The 22,010-nt window shown below is 40.2% G+C and overlaps 1 protein-coding gene across 2 annotated transcripts in view; it reads right to left on the bottom strand.

The window, feature by feature from the left end:
- Positions 1-697: 697 nt before the first annotated feature.
- rnf43 (ring finger protein 43) overlaps positions 698-22,010 on the bottom strand; it is a 257,307-nt gene continuing 235,994 nt past the window's right edge. For both annotated transcript variants that reach the window (XM_087253165.1, XM_087253164.1), the window contains exons 8-10: positions 19,337-20,186; positions 14,384-15,051; positions 698-1,024 (exon numbers count right to left, since the gene is read on the bottom strand). In XM_087253165.1, the coding sequence (XP_087109291.1) occupies positions 999-1,024; positions 14,384-15,051; positions 19,337-20,186 (1,544 nt within the window). In that variant the 3' untranslated portion in view covers positions 698-998. The remainder of the gene's footprint in view (positions 1,025-14,383; positions 15,052-19,336; positions 20,187-22,010) is intronic.

The raw sequence follows: 22,010 nt of genomic DNA on the forward strand, positions 1-22,010 counted from the left end.
TGGCTGTGATTCATTATACAGTATGTATATAACTCATCTCTAATAACTGATTTATTTTACATTTGTTATGATGAAAGCACATGATATCTGATTAGATATTCTTCAAGATACTAGTATTCAGCCTAAAGTGACATTTAAAGGCTTAACTAGGTTAATTAGGGTAAAGTTTGAGTAATTAGGCAAGTCATTGTATAACAGTTGTTTGTCCTGGAGACAATCCATAACAAATATTGCTTAAGGGGGCTACTAATATTGAGCTTAAAATGGCTTTAAAACAATTAAGAACTGCTTTTATTCTAGCCGAAATAAAACAAATAAGACTTTCTTCAGAAGAAAAAATATTATCAGACATACTGTGAAAATGTCCTGAATCTGTTCAACATCATTTTGGAAATATCTGAAAAAAAAAAAAAAAATTCTGAATAATTTTGACTTCAACTGTACTATACCATGAATTCTTCATAGAGTATGCATATATATATTGCATGTATGTAAAAGTTTGCATAGATAGAAGTTGCTATATACTATCAGGCAGTATATAAATCACCTTAAATCATGTATAAAATGACTAATGAGCTGTATATGAGAGAGGGTACTAAATGAATCTTGTCTTAAACCAAAGGAAGAAAAAAAAAGCATCTTCCAGGTCCTTTGTTAACCACGTGAATCAATTAATACCACTTTTTTGCTTGAAATGTCATGTTTGGACTGATGAAATACCTTGAGATCACCGAACCTGACTCGTTTTGGCCATGTGGTGCTAGTAACAGTAAGTTACATACATAGAAAGCCCATCTAATCATCTGTAACTCCTTTGCAAATCTTAGTTTGAAGGACAACCTGAGGTCTGGAGATTGTGGGTGTTTTGTTTGGAATTATCTGGAAGACTCGACGTGTGTGTGACAGAGACAGCGAGAGATCATCGCCGAAGAGATTTTCTTTTTTGTCCAATTCGGCTCTTGTGTAGCAGCGTGAGGAGTTTTGGATGAAGAGTTTTCTCAAACACCAGATTCTTCCTCTGACCCTGCAGAGATAAAAAAAAGACACATGTTAAACATGCTCATTAGGCATGCTCAAAAAAAATGCCCATTAAGGCTTGGGAGATTAATCTAATTGAAATGGTGAATGTAATTAATGGCGAGTTCACACTGCATGATATTCATAATCAGCGGATCGCTGTTGTTTCAACATTGCATGACTATCTGGGGTAGCGCTCAGTTAAATCAAAATGAAAATTTGTTCTGACATCATATATGTGCGTGTGTATTATATTTATTATATACACATTTATTATATGAAAGCAAATTTTGATTAAGTTTTATTCTCGATCAATTTTGACTAAAATTCAATTTGTTTGTCTTATTTAGTCTTCTGAATCATTTTAGTTTTAGTTAACTAAATTTCATTCGACTAAATCCACTCAAAACTTTGTTGACTAAAATATATTTGGTTTAATTTAAGTGTAATTTAATTAAATATTTAATACATTTATTTATACAAAATATGACATATGACTGGCAAATGATAAAGTGTTAACTTGTAAAATGTGCACTCAGTCCTATTGCTCTGTTAACTCCTTCCATTTCATTATAGTTTAATCTGACAGACCCCCCTATAAAAGATGATGTAATCGCATCCTGTGTACTGTGGACCGTAGAGGGTCATGCAATGAAAAACATCCCTTAATCACATTCTCTTCTTATTTTTATTAGTCAATGAAAATTTCAGTTTATTTATATTATAGTTGTGATTGTCATCACTTAATTTTCGTTTAGATTTTGTCAATAGAAACTTGTTTGTCATTAAAAGTTATGACGAAAATTTTTGCTCAATGAAACTAACACTGTATATACAGTTGATTTTAGAATTATTAGCCCCCCTGAATTATTAGCCCCCCTGTTTATTTTTCCACAATTTCTTTTTAACGGAGAGAAGCTTTTTTCAACACATTTCTAATCACAATATTTTTAAAGACTCATCTCTAATAACTGATGTATTTTATCTTTGCCATGATGACAGTAAATAATATTAGACTAGATATTCTTCATGACACTTCTATACAGCTTAAAGTGACATTTAAAGGATTAACTAGGTTAATAAGGGTAACTAGGCAGGTTAGGGTAATTAGGCAAGTTATTGTATAATGATGGTTTGTTCTGTAGACTATCGAGAAAAAATATATAGTTTAAAGGGGCTAATAATATTGACCTTAAAATGGTGTTTAAAAAAATAATAACTGCTTTTATTCTAGCCAAAATAAAACAAAAAAGACTTTCTCCAGAAGAAAAAATATTATCAGACATACTGTGAAAATTTCCTTGCTCTGTTAAACATCATTTGGGAAATATTAAAAAAAATAAATAAATAAAATTCAAAGGGGGTGAATAATTCTGACTTCAACTGTATGTGACACACACACATACATACATACATAGAAACCAAACTACACAAAACTATTTTGTTACATAGAGTCGCAATTCATTAAGAAGTGACGCAAACGGTTGTCATTATTGAAAAATGAATATCTCAATGTCAATATCGATCAATTTAATTTAAACTAAATTTTGTCATAGCTTATCAGTGTACTACAACTCTGTGTAGTAAACCCTGTGCCATTTAAAAGCACATTCTGGAGGATTAGAAATAAAATCAGTTTTACTGACAAAATGCGCATGAAAATCACCTTGATTAAGTCACCCAGCGATTTAATAAAGCCAATCCTGAAGCTGACATTTGAACATCGCTTCAACCATTACAACATCCGTTCGAGGTTACAGAAGTAACCCTTCGTTCCCCGAGGAGGGGAACGGAAGTGCCATGAATGGGAGGATTCGGATCAGAAGCCGCTTATCTGGAGAGTATTGAACGGGCCAATGAATGAAATTAATTGGCAGCGTAAGCTTGCGCAGGTGTGCGACATCTGCAATTATCTCAGCATATAAGCACACCTGAGCCAGCAGACGCCATCCTTTTAAGCTGAAGAGACTTTCAAACAGCTAAGGGACAGTCATTATGGCGACGGAATATGGCACTTCCGTTCCCCTCCTCGGGGAACGAAGGGTTACTTCTGTAACCTCGAACGTTCCCCTTCGGTTGGGGAACTTCAGTGCCATGAATGGGAGAATATGGAAAGCGCCATAATGACTGCACCTTACCAACACCCCCGGTGAGGAGATAGTCAAGCAAGCGTGACGCACCCACATCATGGGGGGCGCGGTCCTCCAACGTGTCCCTGGCCCTAATTTATCCTACTTCAACAGAAGTTTTACGGATTTAGATATATTTTTTGGGAAGTCGTGAGCATCTAGATAATTCTAGGAAATACGACAGTACGTTGGGAAGCGTGCAATCCCGATAGGGAGGACGCTGCGGAGGCCATCCGTTACCCAAGGGGGGGATAGATGGCAGAATTTATCTATGGACCATCCCTAAAAAGGGGGAGTACGCATAGCAAAGAGTGGTTAGCGGAGAGGGAAGACACGGGTCCGCCCAGGGGGGGGACTTAACCGTGGCGGAATAAGCATATGGGATCGCCTAGTGGGGATCACGCATAGCAGGCACCTATACCCAAAACGCGGGCTGACCAGCGGGCAGACCTACAACGTAGTGGGCCAGCAAGTGACTCCTCCGCTGAGTCAGTGCTGGGGGCCACGGAGGAATCTGCAGGGCTCACCTGACGGGGAACTTTACTGACAGATAAAAAAGGCGCACGTACCTCCGTGTTAGGGAGAATGGCGCAGCAAGCGTGTTTCAACACCCTACCGAGTTGTCTCCTCAATCACCAAAGGGTTACCTAATACCCTTGAGGAAACCGGCTCCACTCGCAGATTGTAAAACCTTGCAAATGTGTTGGGTGTCGCCCAGCCCGCAGCTCTACAGATGTCTGTTAGAGAGGCGCCGCGTGCACGCGCCCAAGAGGATGCAACGCTCTGAGTGGAGTGTGCACGTACTCCCGGGGGACACGGCTGACCTCGACTCGAATAAGCGAGTGAAATGGCATCCACAATCCAGTGGGATAATCTTTGTTTCGATACGGCACTTCCCTGCTGCCGACCGCCATAACAGACAAAGAGCTGCTCAGATGATCTAAAATTCTGAGTACGGTCCACATAAATGCGCAGAGCACGAACTGGACAAAGTAAAGAAAGGGCTGGGTCTGCCTCCTCCGGGGGCAGCGCTTGCAGGTTCACTACCTGATCTCTAAAGGGGGTGGTAGGAACCTTGGGCACATAACCGGGGCGGGGTCTCAGGATAACGTGAGAGTAATCCGGCCCGAATTCCAGGCACGAGTCACTGACCGAAAATGCCTCCAGGTCCCCGACCCTCTTGATGGAGGCCAACGCAACCAGCAGAGCTGTCTTCAGGGACAGAAATCTTAGAGATACTGATTCGAGTGGCTCAAAGGGATCGGATCGCAGACTCGTGAGAACGAGGGCGAGATCCCAAGAGGGCATGAGAGGGGGGCGAGATGGATTAATTCGCCTAGCAGCCCTAAGGAACTGGATGACCAGGTTATGCTTTCCCACGGTGCCGCCAGCTACCGCGCTATGATAAGCGGAGATGGCGGCCACGTAAACCTTGAGAGTGGAGGGCGACAGCCTGCTGTCCAACTTCTCTTGAAGGAAAGAGAGCACAACACTAATCTGGCAATTTCGGGGGTCTTCTCTGCGAGAGACGCACCATTCAGTGAATAGACTCCACTTCAGGGCGTAGGCGCGCCTCGTGGAGGGGGCTCTAGCCTGAGTGATGGTATTAACTACCGCAGTCGGTAGGTTACCTAAGTCTTCCTCGCGTCTAGGGACCACACGTGGAGGTTCCAAAGATCGGGGCGAGGGTGCCAGATGGTGCCCTGTCCCTGAGAGAGTAGGTCCTCTCTCAAAGGGATCCGCCAGGGGAGGGCCGTCGCGAGGAGTGAGAGCTCTGATATCCAGGTCCGGTTGGGCCAAAGGGGCGCAACTAGCAGAACCTGTTCCTCGTCCTCCCTGACCTTGCACAGAAACTGCGCGAGCAGGCTCACTGGGGGAAACGCATACTTGCGCATGCCCCGAGGCCAGCTGTGGGCCAGTGCATCCGTGCCGAGAGAGCCCTCGGTCAGGGAAAAAAACAACTGGCAGTGAGCGTTCTCGGGGGAAGCAAACAGATCGATCTGGGCCTCCCCGAATCGCGCCCATATCAGCTGAACAGACTCGGGGTGGAGTCTCCATTCTCCAGGGCGTAACAGCTGTCGTGAGAGCGCATCGGCTGCACGATTGAGCGTGCCTGGGACGTGAATGGCGCGCAGCGATTTCAGCCGCGGGTGACTCCAGAGGAGCAGACGGCGGGCGAGCTGAGACATGCGGCGAGAGCGCATACCCCCCATGCGGTTGATATACGCCGCCGCCGCCGTACTGTCCGTCCTGACCAGCACGTGTTGCCGCTCCAGCACCGGTAAAAAGCGGTGGAGAGCGAGGAACACTGCCAACAGCTCTAGGCGATTGATATGCCAATGCAGCTGGGCACCCTTCCAGAGGCCCGCAGCCGCATGCCCGCGACACATGGCCCCCCAACCCGTGTTGGAAGCGTCTGTTGAAACAACAACATGGCTGGACGCCTGTCCTAGAGGCACACCGGCCTGTAGGAACGAGGGGTCGTTCCAAGGGCTGAGGGCGCGGCGACACAGCGCAGTAACCGAGACCCGGTGTGTGCCCGCGTGCCATGCGCGTCTGGGGACCCGATCGTGAAGCCAGTGCTGAAGTGGTTTCATATGGAGCAACCCGAGCGGCGTGACGGCGGCTGCGGATGCCATATGCCCCAGGAGCCTCTGAAAGAACTTCAGTGGGACCACTAGTTTGCTGTCGAGCTCCCTCAGACAGTTCAGCAACAGGCGAGCGCGTTCCTCGGAGAGGTGCGCTACCATGGTGATCGAGTCCAGCTCCATCCCGAGAAAAGAAATCCTCTGCACGGGGGCGAGTTTGCTCTTTTCTCGGTTGACCTGAAGCCCCAGTAGGCGGAGATGCCGAAGCACCTCGTCCCTGTGCATAATCAATTGCTCCCGCGAGTGGGCTAAAATCAGCCAGTCGTCGAGATAACTGAGTATGCGAATGCCCGCGAGCCGAAGGGGCGCTAGGGCACCCTCCGCGAGTTTGGTGAAGACCCGCGGAGACAGAGAGAGCCCGAAGGGGAGGACCTTGTACTGCCACGCTCGACCCTCGAACGCAAACCGCATAAATTGGCGGTGGCGTGGAAGAATGGAGACATGGAAATACGCGTCCTTCAGGTCTATGGCTGCAAACCAATCCCGAGGACGAACGCATTGGAGAATGCGCCTCTGCGTGAGCATTCTGAACGGCAGCTTGTGCAGACAGCGGTTCAAAACGCGCAGATCTAGGATTGGCCGTGACCCACCGCTCTTTTTGGGTACGATGAAGTATGGGCTGTAAAACCCACTCTCCATCTCGGCTGGAGGAACCGGCTCGATTGCACCCTTCGCCAGGAGGGCAGCAATCTCCTCTCGCAAGACAGGGGCGGACAGGGGGTTGACCCTGGAGAAATACACGCCCGTAAACTTGGGGGGCCGTTTCGCGAACTGAATCGCGTAACCGAGTCTGATTGTGCGTATGAGCCACCGCGAGGGGCTGGCCCGCGCTAACCAGGCAGGCAGAGCCCTCGCTAATGGAGTCATCGCTACAATCGCTGACGTACCAGCGGTGGGGCAGCGCGGAGTGGGTGTGCTGATCCGGGAAGCACGAGGGTCCCGCGGAAAAGCTGGAGGAGAGCGATTCGCTCTGGCTCCGCACCCTGACTCCGGAGAGGGGGCTGGAGGGCTGAGGGAAGGGAGACCGTCCCCCCAGCGCTCGTGAGCCACTGGCGAAGCACGTAGAGTCTGCGAGCCGGAAGGCAGCGCGTCCCGGACTGGCAGAACTCGTGCAGTCACATCCGGGGAAGGGAAAAAGTGCTCTTTTACTGATGTTTTGGTGGCACTGAAAAGTACCGTTGTTATCGGGGCCCCGCCCTCCAGCGGGGAAAGAGCAAGTTTCCTCTTCTCCGGATGGCCTGTCTCAGGGACGCTTCGCGGTCCGTTTACCGGACTTAACGGCGCCCTGGGCAGGAGGGGCTGCCTGCTTTCGAGGTGAACGCCGCGCCCGCTTGGCCGGAGGCGCAGGCGGGGGCGGGGCAGCACTCGTTGGCGGGCGCCCTCGGCGAGGAACAGCGGAGGTGGATGGCTCGGCGGGCGGAGCGGGCTTACGGCCACGCCGATAGATGACATTGCCCATCGCATCCGACTGCTCTTTCACCGCCTTGAATTCCTGGGTGAATTCACCGACGGTGTCGCCGAACAGGCCAGCCTGGGATATGGGCGAGTCAAGAAAGCGAACTTTGTCAACGTCGCGCATATCGGCCAGGTTTAGCCAGAGGTGGCGTTCCTGAACCACAAGTGTGGACATCGTCCTCCCCAGCGCACACGCGGCGGACTTAGTAGTCCGAAGAGCATAGTCGGTCGCGGTGCGCAGCTCATGTAATAAGCTTGGGTTGGACCCACCCTCGTGCAGCTCGGCCAGCGCCTGCGCTTGGTAGCGCTGGTAGGTGGCCATCGCGTGCAAAGCAGAAGCAGCCTGGCCCACAGCCTTATAAGCTCTGGCTCCGAGGGAGGCAGACAACCTACAGGCTTTGGACGGGAGGCGGGGCAAACCCCGCCACGTAGAGGCGCCGCGCGGACAAAGATTGACCGCGATAGCGCGCTCCACTGACGGGATCGACTCATACCCCCTGGCAGCTCCGCCGTCAAGGGCGGTGAGGGCGGAGGCACTCGCAGCACGGGCAGAGAAAGGTGCCCTCCAGGACTGCGTGAGCCTACTGTGCACTTCCGGGAAGAAGGGGACGAGAGGCTTAGGAAGGCTTCGCCTTCTGGTCCTCTACGTAGCACCCATCTAGTCGGTCCGGCCGCGGAGCTGGGGGATAAACCATCTCCAACCCCACGGCCGAAGCAGCCCGGGAAAGCACGGCTAACATGTCCGCTTCAGGATCCGATTTGACAGCGCTCACCTGCCCGGAGGGGGCGAGCGGGTCCGGATCTTCGTCGGACAGTGAAAGCCCACCCTCCGATGCCGCGGAGGACATCTGATCTCCGGTGTCAGCGAGTGTGAGAGCTACCATCTGGTTAGACGGATCACTCTCACCACCCGAAGCTTGGATGGAGCGCCGTGAGGAGCGAGAGGTCCGCGAGCCCGTGGGCGGCGGATTAGCTCCCGCTGAAACCCTCAGATCTGCCCGAGCGCCCGCTGCTTTTTTAGAACAGGAGGCAACTGGGGTGGCTCGCTCTCTTGCGAAAGTTAGCCGCGATCTTAGCTGTGCAACGGTCATGGCATCGCAATGACGACATGAACCGCCCGCGAGCACCGCATTAACATGCTGGACCCCCAAACATGCAATGCAGTGATCGTGTCCATCATCCGGAGACAGGAAACCCCCGCATCCAGAAACGCACAGTCGGAGCGCCATCCTGAAAAGGACGTGCTGCACGACTGTGTTGCTCTTTTAGGAAAGTTGCAACTATACGCACCGCTCTGGAGGACCGGACCCAAAGAACCGCAGGCAAGGGAGTAACCCAGCTCGACCGTCTGCCACCGCGAAGACCCACTCTGGACCGGGAGACACACTCGTTCGCTCTGAAGTGCTGATCAGCAAGAGGAACCCTCATCGACTCACTCAGAAAGGATCTGAAGCGAAAAGGATGGCGTCTGCTGGCTCAGGTGTGCTTATATGCTGAGATAATTGCAGATGTCGCACACCTGCGCAAGCTTACGCTGCCAATTAATTTCATTCATTGGCCCGTTCAATACTCTCCAGATAAGCGGCTTCTGATCCGAATCCTCCCATTCATGGCACTGAAGTTCCCCAACCGAAGGGGAACAACAGCTCTTTCAGTCTTACAAAACTACAGGTTAGAGAACTTTTCAAGTCAAAGAAGTCAAAATTATTCACCCCTTTTGAATTTTCTTTCTTTTTCTAATATTTGCCAAATTATGTTTACCAGATTAAGATATTTTTCATAGTATTTAAGTATTTCCTATATTTTTTCTTCTGGAGAAAATCTTATTTGTTTTATTTCAGCTAGACTAAAAGCAGTTTTTAATTGTTTTAAACCAACGCAAGCTCACAGCAATTTGTAACTTTTTGATTTAGTGGCTAATTCGTATGAATTCCTACGATCTAATTCATACAATTTAGTATGATTGGCTCATCATCCAATGATGGTTGGGGTTAGGGGTGGGGTTGGGTGCCACGCCTCCTTTTTAAAATCGTACGTCTGAACTCTGAAACGTCTGAAACATTGAACGACTGAAAATTCGTACAAATTAGCCACTAAACTGACAAGATGTAAAATACTTACGTTTTCTCATGAGATCAGGCTGTTTAAACCCATTTTAAGGTCAATATTATTAGCCCCCTTAAGCAATATTTGTTTTGGATTGTCTCCAGGACAAACCACTGTTATACAATGACTTGCCTAATTACCCTAACTTTACCCTAATTAAAGGTGCAGTAGGTGATCTTCCACAATGCTAACAGCTTAGCATAAATCTCTGAATCACAGTCCCTCCCCTGCCGTCTAGAGCCACGCCTCCTGAAACACGAGCACCGCAAAAGAACCCTCTCTCATGTGTTAAAGCGACTAGTGCTTGTCCGACGGTGTGCAAGCCATACTGACATGCTATTTCAGAGTGAATGTTTAGAGTTGCATGGTAAACAATATAGGGAGAGGCTAGGCAGAATAGCGCTATTTCCTTGTGTTTTGTTGTTAAACTAATTAAAATCTACATTATCGATGCTGTAAAAGGTCCCTTATGAAACTGAAAATAGTCTTATCAATCTTTCATCGGAAGATTTTAGTGGCTGAACAACACTTCTGTGAAGATATATGCCATTTGTAGGCCCACACAGAATCTGGCAGCGCAGAATTCCGCAGATTTTTCACAGATTTTCCACAGAATTCCGCAGATTTTTAGCCCATCATTAATTCTGTTTATTTACTTTTTAACTTTTATTTTACTAATTTATTCAGTTTTTATTCAGTCATTTATTACTTTTATTTAATATATTAAGGTTTTAGTTATGATACTCCGCTGGATACTCCCAAAATAAGTCTGCAGAAATCCACAGATTTTTACCAAAATTCTCCACAGAAATAGCAAAAAACCTCCGCAGATTCTGTCTGGCCCTGCCCATTTGTAACAACAACATTACATCAGCTTTGCATAACCTGTCTAAAAGAAATCCTTCAGCCATTGTTTCATCCTTTCTCCAGCATGCAAAGGTAACTCCAATATTGATTCAGGTTTTATAAAGTTTTGATTCAGCAGGTTTTTACCGATCTCGCGCGCGCTCTCTCTTGTAAACGTGCAGCACAAACAGCGGTCGGCGGAGCTGCGTACAAACGGCTGCGCAGTTGTTTAAATCTGCATTTGCTGACAGACAGTTTCGTCTACTTATCGGAAATATTATAGAGAGATGTCTGCCCAACTCTATTTAATTGGATGAACATTTTTTAGTTTTATACCTTACCCAAAATATTAAAATACATTTAAATACATTTAGATCATTTACTTTAATCATTACTATTAGACTGTGAAGAGACTTTCAACCAGCACAACAACAAATGCTTCTGAAGACAATCACCTACTGCACCTTTAACCTAGTTAAGCCTTTAATTGTCACTTTAAGCTGAATAGTAGTGTCTTGGAGAATATCTAATCCAATATTATGTGCTGTCGTCAAAATAAATCAGTTATAGTGAATGAGTTATTAATACTATAATATATAAAAATATGTTTTAAACCCAGAAATTAGGGAAAAATATACAGGGGCAAATAATTCTGACTTCAACAGTATATCTCAGGAAAATATCAGATAAATATAAATATCAGATAAACATAAATATCAGATAAACATAAATATCAGATAAACATAAATATCAGATAAACATAAATATCAGATAAATATAAATATCAGATAAATATAAATATCAGATAAATATAAATATCAGATAAATATAAATATCAGATAAACATAAATATCAGATAAATATAAATATCAGATAAATATAAATATCAGATAAACATAAATATCAGATAAATATAAATATCAGATAAACATAAATATCAGATAAATATAAATATCAGATAAACATAAATATCAGATAAATATAAATATCAGATAAATATAAATATCAGATAAACATAAATATCAGATAAACATAAATATCAGATAAATATAAATATCAGATAAACATAAATATCAGATAAACATAAATATCAGATAAATATAAATATCAGATAAATATAAATATCAGATAAACATAAATATCAGATAAATATAAATATCAGATAAACATAAATATCAGATAAATATAAATATCAGATAAATATAAATATCAGATAAACATAAATATCAGATAAATATAAATATCAGATAAATATAAATATCAGATAAACATAAATATCAGATAAATATAAATATCAGATAAACATAAATATCAGATAAATATAAATATCAGATAAACATAAATATCAGATAAATATAAATATCAGATAAACATAAATATCAGATAAATATAAATATCAGATAAACATAAATATCAGATAAATATAAATATCAGATAAACATAAATATCAGATAAATATAAATATCAGATAAATATAAATATCAGATAAACATAAATATCAGATAAACATAAATATCAGATAAATATAAATATCAGATAAACATAAATATCAGATAAACATAAATATCAGATAAATATAAATATCAGATAAATATAAATATCAGATAAACATAAATATCAGATAAACATAAATATCAGATAAACATAAATATCAGATAAATATAAATATCAGATAAATATAAATATCAGATAAACATAAATATCAGATAAACATAAATATCAGATAAACATAAATATCAGATAAATATAAATATCAGATAAATATAAATATCAGATAAATATAAATATCAGATAAACATAAATATCAGATAAACATAAATATCAGATAAACATAAATATCAGATAAACATAAATATCAAATAAATATAAATATCAGATAAACATAAATATCAGATAAATATAAATATCAGATAAATATAAATATCAGATAAACATAAATATCAGATAAATATAAATATCAGATAAACATAAATATCAGATAAATATAAATATCAGATAAACATAAATATCAGATAAATATAAATATCAGATAAATATAAATATCAGATAAACATAAATATCAGATAAACATAAATATCAGATAAATATAAATATCAGATAAATATAAATATCAGATAAATATAAATATCAGATAAACATAAATATCAGATAAACATAAATATCAGATAAACATAAATATCAGATAAATATAAATATCAGATAAACATAAATATCAGATAAACATAAATATCAGATAAACATAAATATCAGATAAACATAAATATCAGATAAATATAAATATCAGATAAATATAAATATCAGATAAACATAAATATCAGATAAATATAAATATCAGATAAACATAAATATCAGATAAATATAAATATCAGATAAATATAAATATCAGATAAACATAAATATCAGATAAACATAAATATCAGATAAATATAAATATCAGATAAACATAAATATCAGATAAATATAAATATCAGATAAACATAAATATCAGATAAACATAAATATCAGATAAATATAAATATCAGATAAATATAAATATCAGATAAATATAAATATCAGATAAACATAAATATCAGATAAATATAAATATCAGATAAACATAAATATCAGATAAATATAAATATCAGATAAACATAAATATCAGATAAATATAAATATCAGATAAACATAAATATCAGATAAATATAAATATCAGATAAACATAAATATCAGATAAATATAAATATCAGATAAATATAAATATCAGATAAACATAAATATCAGATAAATATAAATATCAGATAAACATAAATATCAGATAAACATAAATATCAGATAAATATAAATATCAGATAAATATAAATATCAGATAAATATAAATATCAGATAAACATAAATATCAGATAAACATAAATATCAGATAAACATAAATATCAGATAAATATAAATATCAGATAAACATAAATATCAGATAAATATAAATATCAGATAAACATAAATATCAGATAAACATAAATATCAGATAAATATAAATATCAGATAAATATAAATATCAGATAAACATAAATATCAGATAAATATAAATATCAGATAAACATAAATATCAGATAAACATAAATATCAGATAAATATAAATATCAGATAAATATAAATATCAGATAAACATAAATATCAGATAAACATAAATATCAGATAAACATAAATATCAGATAAATATAAATATCAGATAAACATAAATATCAGATAAATATAAATATCAGATAAACATAAATATCAGATAAACATAAATATCAGATAAATATAAATATCAGATAAATATAAATATCAGATAAACATAAATATCAGATAAACATAAATATCAGATAAATATAAATATCAGATAAATATAAATATCAGATAAACATAAATATCAGATAAATATAAATATCAGATAAACATAAATATCAGATAAATATAAATATCAGATAAATATAAATATCAGATAAACATAAATATCAGATAAACATAAATATCAGATAAACATAAATATCAGATAAATATAAATATCAGATAAATATAAATATCAGATAAATATAAATATCAGATAAACATAAATATCAGATAAACATAAATATCAGATAAATATAAATATCAGATAAATATAAATATCAGATAAACATAAATATCAGATAAATATAAATATCAGATAAACATAAATATCAGATAAATATAAATGTCAGATAAATATAAATATCAGATAAACATAAATATCAGATAAATATAAATATCAGATAAACATAAATATCAGATAAATATAAATATCAGATAAATATAAATATCAGATAAATATAAATATCAGATAAACATAAATATCAGATAAATATAAATATCAGATAAATATAAATATCAGATAAATATAAATATCAGATAAATATAAATATCAGATAAACATAAATATCAGATAAATATAAATATCAGATAAATATAAATATCAGATAAACATAAATATCAGATAAACATAAATATCAGATAAATATAAATATCAGATAAACATAAATATCAGATAAACATAAATATCAGATAAACATAAATATCAGATAAACATAAATATCAGATAAATATAAATATCAGATAAACATAAATATCAGATAAATATAAATATCAGACATTTTTCAATATTGTGCATCTACTATAATAAAGCATGTCAATCAGACACACAGTACTCACCCTGACTGTTGTGTAGAGTTTGGCAGTACAGGCAAACGTCCACTGGAAGTTCGTCCCCCGGGCTGTAATGAGCCCTACATAGGGGTCTATTATCCACTCCAGAAGTGGGCCCTAAAAGCTGAGGCTCCGAATGTGCCTGTTGTACCTGCTTTTGCCATACAACATGTGTCCCACCACAGCAAGGCCACTCGGGAATACCCGTCGAGTCCAAAATCAGTGGTACAGGCACCAATTTTGGGGCTATATCCGGTGGTGGCGTACAGCAATAGCTCCCTGCTCCTTGTCCATAGTGGATATGAATGCTACAATCATCCTGAAGGTCCAAGTTTTGATGGAAATGAACAACCGGTGATGGACACCCGGTTGTTTTCCGTCTAGGGGGCCATCCGGGGGATTTGTGGCAACAGGGTGGGGACGGAGAGGTTAAAGAAGGAGCCACAGATGCAGAAATAGGGTCCGGGTTACTTTCCTCAACCGTTTTGAGGTCTGTTTTGGGGCAGTGGCAGGACTGGTGCTGAACCTGACAAACCGCAGTGGAGTCTTTGTCTTTATTTGAGTTGCAGGGGCCGCCAGTTGCTGTATTTGAGGACGTGGCATTTTGATCCTCATCAGAAACTCGTCCGGGCACTTGATTGAGTTCCCCGTCCTCGTAATAGTGGTGCCTATGCCTGTAATTAGACATATAATTTAATATATGGTAATGCACAATAGTGATTTTGTGGGTGCTTCAAAATAACATGTCATCATGTGACCAACGTCCTGTATTTTGAGTGGATCATGACAGTGACAATTAGAGATATGCAGGTATTCAATTATTCAATATATTGTGATAATGAACATGCACAATATTGACATAATTATTTATTATTATAACTTTTATGCTGGGTTCACATCAGACGTGGTACGCGCAGATGAATCGAGCTATTCGAGCGTAAATAGACGCGTGAACATTTTGAGTTTACTCGCTTCATTTACGCGTCAAATTCACTGAGCAATAGATGCGGATTCATGTCATGGGCAGGGTTTCTGTCTGCCTGGTGATTGTAGCTTCGTAGCAAAATGGCTAACATGTATTTTATTGAGCTAATAAAATAGCTGTTTATGTGCTTTAAGAAGGCTGAAAAACAGCGTTGATTCATTTGGAGCCGTGTCTGAGTCCACTAGATCCTTTCAGATGTGCACCAGCTCTGTAAACTCCTCCAGAAACTTAACCTGGATGATGGAAGCTTTCAGCGGTGCTTCTGACTGAGCCGAGCCCAGTTTTATCAAGTATTGTCCAACTGTAGAGGATTTTTCGCCGGGACATCATCAACAGGCGCTATCTCATAAGCACGCCCCATACAAGAGAAAGCTCCTGATTGGTTAACGCGGTGTGAATGTTCAGATTTTCGAACTTGAGCAGTCGCACCTTTTGAGCCGCCTTATTCGTGCAGGATGTCTATTTGCGTCTTCAATGTTTTATTGCGTAAATCACTTGTGCTTGATGCTTCTTCCGCGTCTGGTGTGAACGCGGCATTACAGAGGGGTTTTTTTTAACCGCAACAAGAAAATCTGATACAGATACCATCATAATCGTTCCTGTGATCTTAATACCTAACAATTACAAGTGCACTCCCAAACCATTAGGCCACAACTGCCCTGATTTCCGATATAGTGGCAATTTCAGATACAGCCATGCAAAATAAGCAGATCAGTGGGGTGCAAGGACAGGGATTGAGAAACATGGGATTAATCTCAACAACAAATTTTGATACCGTCATAGTCGTACCTGTAATAGTGATACCTTTCAATAACTCCCTAACCATTTAGATATAAGTTTCGGATATAGGGGCAATTCCAGATACAGCCATGCAAAATATGCAGATTATTGGCTTGCGAGGACAGGGATTGAGAAACTCTGGATTACAGATCACAACAAGAAAATCTAATACTGTCATAATCGTACCTGTGATAGTGATATATTTCAATTACAATTACAATTACAATTACCTTTAGGCCACAACTGCCCCATTTTGGATATAGTGGCGATTTTAGATAGAGCAATGCAAAATAGGCAGATCAATGGGGTGCAAGAACAGGGATTGAGAAACACGAGATTACTCGCAAACACCAAAATCTGATACCATCATACATGAGAAAGTGATACCTTTTGATAACAAGTCCAACTCCCCAAGCATTGAGTTATAGGTTTTAGCTATAGGGGCGATTTTGGATAGAGCCATGTAAAATATGCAGATCAGAGGGTCATAAGGACAGGGATTGAGAAACTCTGGATTAATCGTGACAAGAAAATCTGATATTGTCATAATAGTACCTGTGATAGTGATATCTTTCAAGTCCAACTCACTAACCATTAGGCCTTGAAAATTGAGTGATTGGGATTATCTATGGCTTGAGAAATGCTGCATTCTTCGCAATAAGAAAATCAGAGACCATCATAATCGTACATGCGATAGTGATACCACTCGATTACAAGCACAACTCCCTAACTATTCGGATATAGGGGTGAATCTGGAAACAGCCATGCAAAATATGTAGATTTGTAGGCTGTGAGGATTGAGAAACTCAGGATTAACCTCTACTAGAAAATCTGACACCATCATAATTATACCAGCGATAGTGATATCTTTCAATTACAAGTGCAACTCCCTAATCTTTAGGCCACAACTGCCCCATTTTGGATATAGTGGCGATTTCAGATAGAGCCGTGCAAAATAAGCAGATCAATGGAGTGCAAGAACAGGGATTGAGAAACACGAGATTACTCGCAAACACCAAAATCTGATACTGTCATACATGAGAAAGTGATACCTTTTGATAACAAGTCCAACTCCCCAAGCATTGAGTTATAGGTTTCAGATATAGGGGCGATTTTGGATAGAGCCATGTAAAATATGCAGATCAGAGGGGCACAAGGACAGGGATTGAGAAACTCTGGATTAATTGTGACAAGAAAATCTGATATTGTCATAATAGTACCTGTGATAGTGATATCTTTCAAGTCCAACTCACTAATCATTTTGCCTTGAAAATTGAGTGATTGAGATTATATAAGGATTGAGAAATGCTGCATTCTTCGCAATAAGAAAATCAGACACCATCATAATCGTACATGCGATAGTGATACCACTCGATTACAAGCACAACTCCCTAACTATTCGGATATAGGGGTGAATCTGGAAACAGCCATCCAAAATATGCAGATTTGTAGGCTGTGAGGATTGAGATTGAGAAACTCTGGATTAACCTCTACTAGAAAATCTGATACCATCATAATCGTACCTGTGATAGTGATATCTTTTGATTACAAGTCCAACTCTCTAACCTTTAGGCCACAACTGCCCCATTTTGGACATAGTGGCGGTTTCAGATAGAGCCATGCAAAATAAGCAGATCAATGGGGTGCAAGAACAGGGATTGAGAAACACGAGATTACTCACAAACACCAAAATCTGATACCGTCATACATGTGATAGTGATACCTTTCGATAACAAGTCCAACTCCCCAAGCATTGAGTTATAGGTTTCAGATATAGGGGCGATTTTGGATAGAGCCATGTAAAATATGCAGATCAGTGGGTCATAAGGACAGGGATTGAGAAACTCTGGATTAATCGTGACAAGAAAATCTGATATTGTCATAATAGTACCTGTGATAGTGATATCTTTCAAGTCCAACTCACTAACCATTAGGCCTTGAAAATTGAGTGATTGGGATTATCTATGGATTGAGAAATGCTGCATTCTTCGCAATAAGAAAATCAGAGACCATCATAATCGTACATGCGATAGTGATACCACTCGATTACAAGCACAACTCCCTAACTATTCGGATATAGGGGTGAATTTGGAAACAGCCATGCAAAATATGCAGATTTGTAGGCTGTGAGGATTGAGATTGAGAAACTCTGGAATAACCTCTACTAGAAAATCTGATACCATCATAATCGTACCTGCGATAGTGATATCTTTTGATTACAAGTTCAACTCTCTAACCTTTAGGCCACAACTGCCCTATTTTGGATATAGTGGCGATTTCAGATAGAGCCGTGCAAAAAAAAAAAAAAACACATCAATGGGGTGCAAGAACAGGGATTGAGAAACACGAGATTACTCGCAAATATCAAAATCTGATACCGTCATACATGTGATAGTGATACCTTTCGATAACAAGTCCAACTCCCCAAGCATTCAGTTATAGGTTTCAGATATAGGGGCGATTTTGGATAGAGCCATGTAAAATATGCAGATCAGTGGGTCATAAGGACAGGGATTGAGAAACACTGGATTCTTTGCAATAAGAAAATCAGAGACCATTATAGTCGTACATGCGATAGTGAAACCTCTCGATTACAAGTGCAACTCCTTAACTATTCAGATATAGGGGTGAATTTGGAAACGGCCATGCAAAATATGCAGATCTGTAGGCTGTGAGGACTGAGAAACTCTGGATTAACCTCTACTAGAAAATCTGATACCATTATAATCGTACCTGCGATAGTGATATCTTTTGATTACAAGTTCAACTCCCAAACCATTAGGCCACATCTGACCAGATTCTGGATATAGGGGCAATTTTGGATACAACCTAACAAAATATGCAAATCAGTGGGATGTGAGGACAGGGATTGTGAAATGCTGTAATAATTGCAACAGGAAAATCTGATACAGATGCCGTCATAATTGTGCCTATGATTGTGATACCTTCCAATTATAAGTGCAACTCCCTAACCATTAGGCCACAACTGCTCTGATTATAGATACAGCCATGCAAAATATGCAAATCAGCATGCTGTGAGGACAGGGATTGAGAAAATCTAAATTAATCTCAATAAGAAAATCTGATACTATCGTAATCGTACTCTGTAGGGCTTGAGAATCGAGGGATTGGAACTATATAAGCATTAAGAAACGCTTGATCAATCGCAATAAGATAATCAGATACCATCATACCTGTGATAGTGAACGTGACTGAATACAGCCACCTGCTGCTGCTCTTCTGAACAGCCAGCACTGGGATCTCCAGCGCGGTTTACCACAGAGTCCAGGGATCGAGGTCTCTGCGTGGCCTCCATGCTCCCTCTACGAGCTGCTGTTCCTGGTCCGTAGTACACAAATGGGTCATAGTCACTACTGAGTGAGCTACGAAAAGTAGACCAGCTGCCATAGACCCCCTGCAGACTGACATCAGTACAGTTCAACACGGAGTCGCTGGAAGAACCGTGGCAAGATCCGGAGCTGGAGTCACTAGCGGGCCCGTCAGCAAGATAACCGCTACGCTCCGTATGATAACTCCCTCCCGAGCAGCTGCCATCGTCGTTTCGACTGTGTGAAGCTCCAGCACGAGGAAGAAGATGATGATGATGAGTTATATGGTTTGCGGATGATGTAATATGATGCACTCGAGAACCTGAAGCGCTCCGTATGGCTGCTCCGGGACAACGTAGACATGATCGCCTAGGAGTTGCATAGTGATGCCCTACGGACCGACAATTGTGCGTACTTGTTTTTTGTGTACGTCCATGATGGGAATCTGGATGGTACGCACAACTTGCTCCCAAAGGTCTGCTAGGAAAGCAATGGAGAGTGCTTGGATGAACGGGGGGAGAGTTGCCATAGTGACCCATTTGAGGTAATGGTCCAGGGGTGCGGGGATGATGATGCCGCAGGGAAAAAGGGACGTGGTGTTGGGGGAACGGGTGCTGGTTTGAGTAGTGATGGGGAAGGAGGAAGGCCTGACTGTGTTCGGGTGGAGGGGGTGGCAGTCGACTCCTTTGGGGCTGACGGGATGCCAGGTCTGAACCTGATGGAGAGGATATTTGGTGCTCAAACATTTGGTACTCAAAGGCAATTTTGAAAGGAAAGACGTGGAAATGTATACCTAGGCTACATTCACATTTATCCAGATCATTTTTATTGTATGTTTGACTCTACAGCACAGGTCTGGATTCCTTGAGGGCAGCAGCTCTGCACAGTTTTGCTTCAACTGTAATAAAACACTGCTGATCCAACTAGTCAAGGGGCCCTATCATACACCCGGCGCAATGTGGCGCAAGGCGCGACGCAATGGTTTTTTGGTAGTTTCAGCTTGGCAAGAGTGGTTTTGAGGCGTTGTGCTACACTGTTTAAATAGCAAATGCATTAGCGCTCATTTGTGCGCCCATAGGCGTTCTGGTCTAAAAAGAAAGGTGTTCTGAGGCGCACTGCTGGCGCGTTGCTATTTTGAGAAACTATAATAGATTTTTCAATAGACCAAAACAAACCCGCTCTAAACTCCAGCGCAGAGTTGAGCCTCGCTTACACACTGCTTAATACACACAAGAGAGCAATAGGCAAATATCTTTACTTATGAAAACATGTAAATATTAAGGATATATATAGGATATAATAAGAATAGATATAGAATATAAATATAAAGAATTAAAATATTACAAAAATTATTATTTTCTAGCCTACATAAATATGAAAAATCACTGCTTTTATGTCTTCTTCATCTCGGGAGGCTTTTTCAGTTCATTCATAACAATTTACTTTTGTATAATGTTATTATTATTAGCTTCCAGAAATGATCAGATGTGCTCCAACATTAGGCATGGTCAAATCAAGACTGAAAACACATCTGTTTAGCTGTGCCTTTACTGTATGAGCACTGTGCTGCATCCGACAGATCGCACTATTATGTTTTTTCGTTTTCTTTTTCATTCTTTTATAACCTATTTTAACACATTTTAAATTGTTTTTGTCTGTTTTTAATAATTTTTATTGTCTGCATTTTATGTCCTAAACTTGTCTTTTTTATTCCTGTTTATGTAAAGCACGTTAAATTGCCACTGTGTATGAAATGTGCTATATAAATAAACTTGCCTTGCCTTATTATTAGCAGTATTATTTATTATATCCATATTTATATTTGTTTTATTAAAAACAAGCTTAGATTTGTTCACCTGCAGCTTTTAGACTATATGGGGCACAGCATGTGTTTTAGGATATAACTCAGGTTTTTGAGCACACTTCATTATTATTGTTCATTTATTAATTTGCTGGAAATTAGAACTGAATTTAGAAATAGTTTAGAAACAAATCTTTGCGCTTAACAAACGAAATTAATTATTTATAGGCTAATTGATGTCTGTGCGTAAAGGTTTCCCTATCCACGAGAGCGAAAGTGAAAGTAGATCCTTTATCTCTCATTCTCACGCAGTAGATGCTCTGTTTAACTGTTTTCTTGCTCGTGAAATGCTCAGTTTTTCCACTTCCACTTACTTTACATCATGTGAATAGCAAATGCGCTTATGGCGTGACGCAGCTGGCTCATAAAGGGAATGGGAGATGAGACTCTAATTGGTTTATTCTCAAAACACACCTATAACTCATTAAGAAAATAAACTCAACCCTTTTAGACCATGCACCACGGCGCAAAGCGGATTTTTTCGTCCTTATATTAGTAAAAATGCATTCTGACACACCCTGAAAGTGTTTGTACCTGCGTTTTGGACCGTCAAAATAGAGCCCAAGGTGTTCAAGACAACTAGAGACTATTAAGCAGGAGTTGGAGGTGGTTGAAGCTTAAACTATGCAGAGCTGCGGCCCTACAGGAATTGAGTTTGAGACCATTTGAGACCATTGC

The sequence above is a fragment of the Danio rerio genome, chromosome 5 (genome assembly GCF_052040795.2).
Source record: "Danio rerio strain M-AB ecotype USA chromosome 5, GRCz13ab, whole genome shotgun sequence".
NCBI classification, from domain to species: Eukaryota; Metazoa; Chordata; class Actinopteri; order Cypriniformes; family Danionidae; genus Danio; species Danio rerio.